The 11,811-nt window shown below is 39.9% G+C and overlaps 1 protein-coding gene across 2 annotated transcripts; it reads right to left on the reverse strand.

Moving 5' to 3' along the window:
- Window positions 1–1,419: 1,419 nt before the first annotated feature.
- On the reverse strand, window positions 1,420–10,759 carry LOC149813657 (zinc finger CCCH domain-containing protein 56-like). Of its 2 annotated transcripts, none has more exons than XM_089991800.1 (3): window positions 10,542–10,759; window positions 8,847–9,800; window positions 1,420–2,915 (listed from the first exon to the last, which is right to left on the reverse strand). In XM_089991800.1, the coding sequence occupies exons 2-3, from the start codon at window positions 9,658–9,660 to the stop codon at window positions 2,638–2,640; spliced, it is 1,092 nt and encodes a 363-aa protein (XP_089847926.1). In that variant the 5' UTR covers window positions 9,661–9,800; window positions 10,542–10,759; the 3' UTR covers window positions 1,420–2,637. The 2 variants fall into 2 exon arrangements, with proteins under 2 accessions (XP_089847926.1, XP_089847928.1); XM_089991802.1 differs by lacking the exon at window positions 1,420–2,915 and adding an exon at window positions 8,064–8,662 and having other exon boundaries at window positions 10,542–10,758.
- Window positions 10,760–11,811: the final 1,052 nt, after the last annotated feature.

The raw sequence follows: 11,811 nt of genomic DNA on the forward strand, positions 1-11,811 counted from the left end.
ACTTCACTTATCTAGAGCCCGGCCATATGGACGGGCCATTTGTCATTCTAGTATTTTCTTGTGGCAACATAGGTCGGTCTAGCCAACCTGAGCATGCTAATGCAACAAGCAAGCCCTCCTGGGTAAGAAACCCCTTAGTTGGAAGTTGGAACTCATGGGAGGATGTTGTTTTGGCCAAATTTAACCTCATGGTTGTGTTAAGTGTGGTCAAAATAGTATGAATCAGCTCTGGGATTATATTCTTTTCGTCTTAAAAATATGATTTTTTTGATGGTTGAAAAATCAGTATATTGTACGTTGTTGATTTTTCAAGCCCCAAAAAATCTAACACTTTGGAAAAACATGATCCAAAGGCTGGGTTTTACTAAACCAAACATGAATTCAAATATGGAGTGTCAGATGTTCCAAAGAAAATAAAAAAAAATTAAATATTAAAAAATTAAAGTTTTCACTAAGGGGCTCCTTACTCAGGAGGGTGGCATATATATATATATATATATATATATATATATATATATATATATATATATATATATATATATATATATATATATATATATATATATATATATATATATATATAGAGAGAGAGAGAGAGAGAGAGAGAACTGAACATATTAAGCCCCATTTCTCATTCTGCCTCATAGGTTTTAAGTATTTTATGATAGATATGAACCGTTAGATGTGTTTGACATGCTCGATTTAGTGAGAATCAACTCTTGAATGATATTTTTTCGATGAAATATGAGCCGAAAAAAAAACTGATACCTTTATAGCCATTGATTTTGGATCACCGGAAAAACCTGTATACAGGTCAGATTCCGGCGATCTAGAAGTCGGTTCCCATTAAACAAAACCTATAGATCACATCTGCGATGTTAGATGTGCGAAAAAATACTTAAAACTATAATTTTTGAAAGGGCCTAACGAAACCTAACAAAAAAAAGGCCTAAGGAACGCATTACTCTCTCTCTCTCTCTCTCTCTCTCTCTCTCTCTCTCTATATATATATATATATATATATATATATATATATATATAGGGTAAACTCAACAATACCATACGTTTTAACAGAAACTCAAAAGTGTGAGCTTTATATGATCAATCTAATTTAACAAATGCATTCATCAATCACATGTTGGATCGAGTAGTTCCAACACACAAATATGATTTTCTAACTGTAATTTTAGTGCATTATGGGCTGCTGACTTTTGACTTAAAAAAAAATCTGCTTCATCATAATTAAACCGTCTAAAACATGTTTTGACTAAACAAACCATGTATATTGTATCTGCAAGGAATAAGATGAAAAAATATCAAACGTAAATTATAGGTGCTTAGTGCTTACTACTAGAGTACCATCGAATCGAATGTAACCAATATTTCCCACACACACACGGACTCAAACTCACACCATACTTTTCAGAAAGAATTCACAAGTGGGATTAAATTTGACACAACCGACTGTAGCATACTTTCTAGCAGAAAATCATAGGTGTGAGCTTCCACTGATACCTCTATTCATCTTCCTCTGATACATCTATTCACCGGTTTTTGGCCAGTACCAAGTAGCATTTGCTTATTGCAGACATGATACATTCAAGTGCATGTAATCATTTTCAGTGACACTATTTTTGAGAAAAAGAAAAGGCATACAAACAAGAATATTGTCTTTGCAATTGCTAAAAATGATGCAAAGTTGAAACAGCTTGAAGTCGGACAAATAGAAGTGGCCTCTGAATCCTTGAAATTTTACACGTGGGCTCATATTGAACCTGTCCATGTAATCCATACTGCGAGAGAAAGCTGATGCTGATCTTGTAGTAACGTATAAACCTACCATCTAGAATTGTGTATGAGTCAAAAAATCCATATCAGCTGACTGGTTCATCGCTTCATCTCCTTCCCAAGGGCCTGCTATTGAGAAATTTTACACCAACGGGAGAATGATACAACCATCCTTCTGATTACATGAGTTGTCAAGAAAGCCATTTGGATGAGCACCAGATGCAGATTCCCTTTTTTTTTTCTTAATATTGAGGAGAAACCACCGTTATGGTTTCAGACATCCCGTTGAGTGCCAGGGGCAGAGATTGAAACCACTGGAGAACTTAAATTACAGAACCCACGTAGAACTTCAACATAATTTCTCATTCTCTTTGGATAGTTTCACAATGAAGAAGAAATCCCCATCTCTGCCTGTAACTCTCACCAAGCTAGAATTTGTGTTCCAACCACAAGTGTCTACCAGGACATAGAACACCAGCTAACATTGCAGAAGATTCTCAAAAGTCTAGCTGCTTCGCAAATGGGGTTCACTCGAATAACTCTACAAACGTGCTGCATGAAATGCTGCTTTCTTCAGTCTTTAAATGTCTTGCCAGCTAAAGATAAAAGCAAAGAAATAAAAAATACTGTCTACATGATCTCTCAGGCATAAAACTTCTCTGGGCAACCCCTAAATGATGCAAAGGAAACTCTAGCACATGCCAATGTCATCATCGAGGTGATTCCAGACCCGTACTCCTCTTCATGACCATCATCAGATTCTTCGCTCGATCTGTATGTAAAATTGGTAAGGTTCCTTTTCTTCCAACTACCACTTTAATAACATCAAGACAGTAAGCCCCTAGTATCTCATTCATTATCATCAATCCAATCACCATAGATCCTACTAATTTTATCTGGACCCTTCCACTTCTGCAAGGGCCTTTGCTGTCCCTGCCGCTGACTTGTGCCCACAGATCTCTGAGATGGAACCCCCATACTGTAGACCTCGGTATGGGAAACTGGAATGAGAGATGGAGCACCATCTTGATTCTTCGAAGTTGATCCAGCCTGCTTTAAGTCACCGGGAGTTGAAGTAAACTCTCGGCCATCTGCCTCCACAAGACCTCCTCCATACTTGTGGAGCTCTGTCCAGGAAAGGGTGACAGAATTTTTAACGTGAAAATTAATAATCTAATAATTAAAATTTACTCCATAAGACTCACAGTAACAAGGTATCTAAATCCTTAGATATCTAACTCCTGCTGGCAGTTTTTCAATGATCAGTTTTGCTCTCTAAGAAAAATTTGACAAGCTGCATTAAGCTTTTTGATAGTCAAGCTGGGGGACAACCCATGTGGGAATTGAACCCGAGACTTCTCGGTCCTGATAGTGTTGAATCAGGCCTGAAAGGGGCCTGGCCGCCAGACCTAGATCCAGCGACCAGCCGACCCACAGGCAGAAAGAGGGAAATCGAGAGAGAGAGAGAGAGAGAGAGAGTCATTATATTTTTTCATTCATCCCTAATCCCTTCTTAAAGGGATTAGTTAAAATTAGTTTACAAAAAGAGCCAATCTAATTTTCCATAATTACATATTGCTACCCAAACACATAAATATTTTCTTTTAACACTCCCCCTCAAGCTGGAGCATATATATCTATCATGCTCAGCTTGTCACAACATCGAAGAAAGCCTGCACTAGCAAGAGGTTTAGTAAACACATCAGCAGCTTGATCCTCTGAAGCAACATGACAAGTAGAGATTTGTCCTGTCTGCACTAGATCTCGTATGTAGTGACAATCAACTTCAATGTGTTTCGTCCTCTCCTGAAACACCGGAATGTTAGCAATATAGGTGGTTGCTCTGTTATCACATCTCATCACCATTGGCGTTGAGGTCTTTACCTGTAGGTCTCTAAGAACTGATCTCACCCATATCATTTCAACTGCAGTTTGAGCCATGGCTCTATATTTTGACTCAGCACTAGATCGGGCTACTACGGTCTGCTTTTTACTTCTCCATGTAATTAAATTTTTACCTATAAACACACAGAACCCCGTAGTGGACTTTCTATCATTAATGTCTCCAACATAGTCAACATCATAATAGGAAACTATATCGAGAGGAGCTTGGTTTGTATAGTAGTCCCTTTTCAGGAGAAGATTTCAAATACCTGAGAATCATCATTGCCGCCTGCCAATGCACTTGGGTTGGTTTATCCATGAACTGACTTATCTTGCTCACAGCTAAGGAAATATTTGGTCTTGTCACTGTAACGTACAGGAGTTTACCAACTAGAGACCTGAAACTTCTACTATCAACAGGTCCTGCTTGTTCATCAAACATGTGAAGTTTAGGATCCATTGGAATATTAGCAGGTTTGGCTCCTAACATTCCTGTTTTCTGCAACAAATCAAGTACATACTTCCTCTGTGATAGAACTAACCCCTCACTGTTTCGAGCCACCTCTATACCCAAGAAATATCTAAGAGGACCAAGATCTTTGGTAACAAAGTGCTTCTGAAGATGAGCTTTGGTATCTGAAATATCCTTTGTATTGCTTCCTGTGAGTATAATATCATCCACGTACACAACCATAACCACAACACCCGTGGGAGTTTTCTTAACAAACAATGAGTGATCTAATGCTGACCTGTTGAAGCCAAATACAGACATACTCTCAGACAGCTTCTGAAACCATGCACGTGGACTTTGCTTTAGACCATATATTGCTTTCTTTAACTTGCACACCTGGTAACACTCTCCCTGAACCTCAAACCCCGGAGGTTGCTGCATATACACAGTCTCAGACAAATCACCATACAAAAAGGCGTTCTTCACATCCAACTGGCATAAACTGCATCCATTATGTACAACCACTGATATGACAATCCGAATAGTGCCAAGGCAAGCCACTGGAGAAAAAGTTTCAAAAAAGTCTACCACGTATGTCTGTGTGTACCCTTTTGCCACCAACCTGGCTTTGTAACGTTCGATTGAGCCATCTGAATTGTATTTAATGGTGTAGACCCAATTACACCCGCTTACACCCGACAATATCAGCATCGACAGGAGGAGCAACCAACTCCCATGTATTTCGTGAAACTAAGGCATCCATCTCTTCTTACATAGCTACTTTCCATTTGAGGTCTAATACAGCCCGATGGTGATTAAGCGAGAGAGATGTAGCAGATAGAGCTATGATGAACTTCTTCATATGACTCCCAAGTCTTGCATCTGTAACAAACTTAGAAATGGAATGTAAAGTGCATTGCCTTTTACCTTTCCTGAGAGCGATGGGCAAGTCATCATCCACAGTAGAGACTTCAATCGTGGCAGGAGGACTTACTTTTGAGGAAGCAAGTAGTGGAGATTCTGATTCCAGAGGAGATCTACGAGAGTACACCACAGGAGGGTCATGATACAGCATCCAAGTGTGTGAGGTAGGGACGCTTATAGGAATTGACTCCAAGGGAAGAGGTGGGATAGGTAAAGGCATAGCATCTCCTTGATCGCATTGTAATCTGGAGGTGATACCTGAAAAAAAAGGAACATACTCAAAAAAGGATACATCCGCACTGACATACTCCCTACGAGAAATGGGATCATAACACTGGTACCCCTTTTGGTTTCTTGGATAAGCCACAAAGACACACTTTATGGCTTGAGCAGACAATTTGTCTCGATGAGGCCCTAGTTTATGAACAAAGCAAACACACCCAAACACCTTGAGAGAGATCGAGAAAAGAAAAGCACTGGGATATAGGATTTTCAAGGGAATTTGTTCTCCCAACGAGGATGACGACATGCGATTAATAAGGTAGCATGTTGTAAGAATGGCATCTCCCCAATATGATGGAGGCATGCTTGATTGTAACATAAGGGTGCGTGCAACATCTATAAGATGTTTATGCTTCCTTTCAGCTACCCCATTTTGTTGGGAGGTATGGGCACAAGTAGTTTGAGGTTGAATGCCACGATTTCTATAAAACAGTTATAACTCATTGGTTTTAAACTCAAGAGCATTGTCAGTGCAAATAATCTTGACAAAGAAATCAAACTGAGTTTTTATTTCAATAATGAGACATAAAGATCGAAGGAACTTTCGATCTGTCTTTTATTAAAAACACCCATGACAATCTGAAAAAGTCATCGACAATGACTAAGTAATAATGACACTGTGACCTACTGCAAACTCTACTAGGCCCCCATACATCAACGTGAAGAAGCTCAAACAACCTTTGACTCGATGGACTCTGACTGGAAGGAAAAGAACTCTTGTGGTGTTTACCCAACTGACAAGCTTCACACTAGAACGAGGTAGAAGGTGGAATTTGAGGAAGAAGTCGACAAAGTTTTGGCAACGAGACAAGACCAAGACGAAGATGCCATTGATAAGAACTGGAGGATGACTCAGACACGGTGTGCACGAATCCAAGTGGTTGATGTAGATAGTAGACTCCTCCTTCTTCATAGCCTCCACCAATCCTCTTCCCCGCTGCATGACTAAGAGTGACCAAATCATTGGAGGAGTCAGTGAGAGTCTCTGTGTCAAGCTTTACAACTTGAGCCTTGGTCATGTTTGATGTCTGAGAAAGGGGTCGACCATTTTTGTCCCAACACCTGTCTTCAAGATGTCCCAATTTTTCACAGAAGGTAAACTGAAGTCTACCTCTTCCTCCTATGCCTCTGCATCGACCTCTTCCACGAGAATTTAGGAAATTTCCTCTTCCACGACCCGGAGTGACTACAAGAGCAGATGCTTGTGAATCAGACTATGTTTGTGGAAGAGTGATAGCTAATCTGCTCAAGCGGTTGTAAGCCTCGGCAAGAGTCGGGACATCAGATCCAGTCAACATCTAAACCTTGGCAACAGAAAATTCAGATGATAGCCCAGTGAGAAATCTTGCAACCATGGTTTGCTCTTGATGGGGCTTCTGCTTGGTACAACATAGGGGCCTGTGTGCATTCAACCTTTCAAAAGCAAATTTTACAAATTCATAATATTGAGACAGCGTTTGATCTCCTTGTTGCAGTTGATAAATCTCCTGCTCAACTTGCAAGATGCAGCTAACATTGGTCTCGTGGGAGTACGTATCTCGAAGATTGTCTCACATCTGTTTAGCAGAGGTATAGTAAATAAGACTGTCGGCTATATGAGGCAATACACTATTCATAATCCAAGACATAACAATATCGTTATCTTCATCCCATGTGCTGTATTTTCCGGATTTATCGACTGGTTCCTGTTCTAATAGAATATGCATTTTCTGATGACCTGAAACGGACATCATAAAAGTCTGGGACCACCTGGCATAGTTGGAGTCATCTAGCTTGACAGAAGACCCATAAGAAAAAGGATTTGCAAAGGCCTTATATTCTCCAAGAAGATCTCTTTTCAGATCACCATCTTTAGATTGCAAATCAGCCATATTGATTGAGACTCAACGAGCCACCAAACAAGACCTGCACGTATACAGTCTCCCTAGAGAAGATCTTGGTCTTATCTGATCACAGTCTTCACAAAAAAAATTTAGACCAACCCAAACCTGATCTACAACCGGCGAAAAGGGAAAAAAAATTCACGTCAGATCTGACGTGACCTTAAGTCAGATATGATATATGGTTTGACTCCACCACGTTAATCCACAAGCAGTTTCCACGCAAGGTCTGATCCCAATTCCTAATCCGAATCTGCCACGACAAATTTTTTTCGACCTTCAACAAATCAGATCTCTGCTTGATCTGATTCTTCACGACCTTCGACAGATCAGATCTCCACTCAATCTGATTCCACGACTTTTTGCATCAGATCTCCACTAGATCTGATCTTCTCCACGATCCACACGCCACGATCATCTTCAGCATCACCGATCAGCAGTGGAATCCCAGATGAGAGTCCAGCTTTGATACCATGTTGAATCAGGCCTGAAAGGGGCATAGCCGCCAGACCTAGATCCAGCGACCAGTCGACCCACAGGCAGAAAGAGGGAAATCGAGCGAGCGAGAGAGAGAGAGAGAGAGTCGTTATATTTTTTCATTCATCCCTAATCCCTTCTTAAAGGGATTAGTTAAAATTAGTTTACAAAAAGAGCCAATCTAATTTTCCATAATTACATATTGCTACCCAAACACATAAATATTCTCTTTTAACAAATAGTATGACCTAACCATCCAGTTATCCAATTCCATTATGTTTAGAGTGAATTTTAAGGTAAGTTTCTTGCAAAGACCAGCAATAAGAGACTAAATCAGTTACAAGTTACGTAAACAATTTTGGAAGCGAGCATCAGAGTTTACCGAACCAAAGAGAATGGATTTCCAGAAACAATGTCAACAATGGTTTCCTTATCAACCATATTTAACTACATTGCCAGCTACAATAGTTTCTCCAGTGCATGGCGCAAGATAAATGTTCCAACAATTCTGCTTCGGCTTCTACTGACAAACTGCCACTGATGAGTAGTATTCTACATCTAACATAAACTAAACACTTCATTATTGAGTATAGGACTAGAGTGATTCCACATTTGTGTGCATATAAATAAAAGGAACCCATTGTTGTCAGGCACTCTTATAATTCACAATGAAAAAATGCAAGACAAAAGACATTCTCATTGAGCATGGGGAAATCCAACATAAAATTCAATCAAATTGAACATGTTTAGTAGAAGTAGCAGATTGGCATTTGAAAAGAGAGACCTAAAGCACATCTTGGAGAAGCCCCAAACCATTGCATGCCAATGGATTTTCTAAGACCAAGACAGACTGAGCCAATCCATCCTACATCCCAGTCTGCCCAAAGCTAACTCAGACTGAGTCTTGAGAAAGGTGCTGCAGGCAGCCCGAGCCTCAGACCAGCTAAAAGTGTCAATGATGCAGATAGCCAGGTACCTTTGCAACAAATATAATCATTTAAAATTTAAAAAAAAAAACTGGTAAAAAGATAAAAATCTAAAAACCTTACTAAAGAAATTTTGCACATTGTGGGCCAATGATGATTCACAGTCTATTGACTAGCTCAAGAAAGATTTCATGTTCTATGCAGAGTGAACATCAAGTGCAAGAATAATCATACCTCCTACACCATGAGCAAAATGGCACTTGTTCCCAAATGGGCAATATCCTGTCATCTCCCACTTGTTACAAATCCTGGTTTTCCAGTTTGAAGGCTTCTGATTGGAACCATTGCCACCACTATTACTATTCCCATTCCCATAACCACTACCAACTGTAGGCCCTAAGCTTATTGCTACACTTTCCCGAGCTTTGGACTGTTCATCGTGTAGAAAAGTACACATATCTCCATAAGGGCACCCCTCATCAGTGTAGAACTTCTTGCAGTGTCTCCCTTTATAAGATCTCTGCTCTCCTCCTAAGCTTGATGAACTTAAAGATGGTATCAAGTTTTCCTCTCTTGGCTCTGAAGTTTGAGATCGATCCTCGTCTTGGGATGCAACAATTTCTTGCCAATTGTGTGGCGGCTTTCTCAGCTCCTCTATTCCATGCGCAAAATTGCAGTTTGTTATGTAGGGACAAGTTCCTTGCCTAAATTTGCAGCAGAGTTTTGTCTTGAAAAACATCCTACCAATCGCCTTTGACCGACCAACAGTTGATGATTCCCTACCAAATCCGCTTCCTTGTTCACCCTGAGGGTTCCTTGATCTCTTCTGAGGAGGTTCGCCTCCTGATCGAGATTGTGATTGCCACCCATCAAAGTTAGAACCTGATATATAGTCTGAATCTCCATTCCAAGCTCTATAATCCTCCTCTGTCGCCCAAATTGCTTGATCATTCATCCCAGGAATCCAACCATCGACATTATTGGTTGGAATCTCTCTGATCACCGGCCCGTCATCACCAGAGAAACTAATGCCCCCATCATAATCCATAACCAGAGATAATCCAACTGGTTCAACACTGAAAACTATACAAATCTAAACCCTCAGCTTATGTACCAATCGAACTAATCCTACCGATTCCCTCCATATTCACCACTTCTGTTCCACCATCGACACAACCATCAACCTTTCTGCATAATTTATTACAAAAGTCACCATGCCAATATCAGAACTTGAACACACACAAACAGTATCAGTAAAAGGAAAAAGAGGAAAATCACAGAAGCAAAAAGAACAAGAGAAACAATGGGAAAGCATGAGTCAAGAGAGACATATTCTAAGTCATAGAGACCTGGAAACGAACGACTATCAAGATGGAGCCTGTCCCAACAATACATGATTCTCCCCCAGAACAGAAGATCACAAAATCCTCAAAATTTATGTCTGTAACGCTTTCCAGAATAAAGATTTCACAAATCTTCTCGTATTCAGGGTGCCCCATGAAATTACATATGTTTTTGGATAAAGGAGAGCAAAAGAAACTCCCGACTTAGTCAATTTCAACACCAAAATTTTTCCTTCAATTACTTCTAAATCTCAATAAAATCCTCAAAAAACTATGCATGGTGATGTCACACAAATAAGTATTCCTAACCCTATTCTCCCCATCCAAATTCTACCCACCAAAAAGTATCCCCTCAGATAAGGATTCTTCTCAAGTATTCCAACCAATAATCCTTAAGGGCCTAAGATTGCAATTGAAAAAGAAAAAACAAAACCAATCTAAGTCCCTGTCATCGCAGAGAAAAATAATCTTTTCCTGAATAAACTCATACCAATTGATGAAATCCAAACGTAGGACTTAAAAAAATACATTTTGACAGAAAGCCAAATCACTAAAGCATCAAACTAATAAGAGAGAGACAGAGAACCTTTAAGGAAAAAATTGAAGGGAACCCATCAGAGCTCCGAGCAGAAGCCTTCGATTTGAAGAGAGAGAGAGAGAAATGAATAGATTAGAAGAGAGAAATTGGTATCAACGTCAATATTTGACCCTCCCCACGATTTTTTTTAGAGGGTCCGGATCATTGTGATTTGTGAATTTCCTTATTTCCTAACGCTTAGATCTTTAGATATGACCATATCCCCATTTCCATTCTCTGGTGTAAAGCAGAGAAAATACCAAACGGCAAAAATTACCTACAATATTTTCTAGAGACAGAATGACCCACCGTAGTGCTTAGAAAACAAGCCCGCATTGTTGTGGTGAGGATGCTTCCACAGCACACGAGAGCTCGGCCATTCAGGTTAGGGGCGACAGCAGGTAAACGACCACAGCCCGAAACCGAAAGTGACTGTTTCTTGCTGTAAGGTCAAAACTGTGTGTACTCTCCGATGAATAGAGAAAATGAGTATTTTACCAACTGCAAGCTTGCAAATATGCAGTTGATGATGGGGTTCTGCTACAGTAATCAGCAAGAGGGTGGTGAAGAACTTTGATATTAGTCGATCTTTCATGTCTTGGATGTTCCAGTAAATTGTGAAGGCTTAACTTCCATATTTATCAAGTAGGACATACGATCATTTACATATGGACAAAGCAACTTATGTGAAATAACTCAAAGATAATGAGTAAATTACAAAAAGCTTCCAGCTATAAGCCACTTAGCTTTTTCTTAACTGCCCCTGTTTTCATCTTGTTTAAAAAACATGGTCAGTTGACCTTTGTTTAGACAAACAAAATAACTAAGGGCCTGTTTGGAATCTAGGAACTGGGATAGGAGTTAAAGCATTTGGCAAAAAGTAGGTCAAACTACCACCTGGTGGCTGTTTGGGATGGAAAGTGACATTATATTTACACTAAAACTTGGAATTGACTGCTACCACATAAGAATGGCAGTGGACGAGGGAAAATGGGGCCCCACTCCATTTGGACTGGGGATGAAGGACATAAAACTAAGAATAAACCAGAGATTGAGGTTAAAATCAAAACACATGCAGGATGAAAGCGGGGATGGAGGACAAAATTTTGAGACAAGGTGCGGGTGAAGACCTTGTCCCCTGCCCCCACCTCAGTCCACTGCCATCCTTTCTACCACATACATATAAGAGGTGGCAGTTGCCAAATTCAGGATTTGGCAACTGTCACTTCCCAAAATGCCACTTCCCATTCCAGTTACTAGTTTTCAAACAGGGCCTAAA

This window comes from Nuphar pumila, chromosome 16 (assembly GCF_984573655.1).
Source record: "Nuphar pumila chromosome 16, dmNupPumi1.hap1.1, whole genome shotgun sequence".
Taxonomy (NCBI): Eukaryota; Viridiplantae; Streptophyta; class Magnoliopsida; order Nymphaeales; family Nymphaeaceae; genus Nuphar; species Nuphar pumila.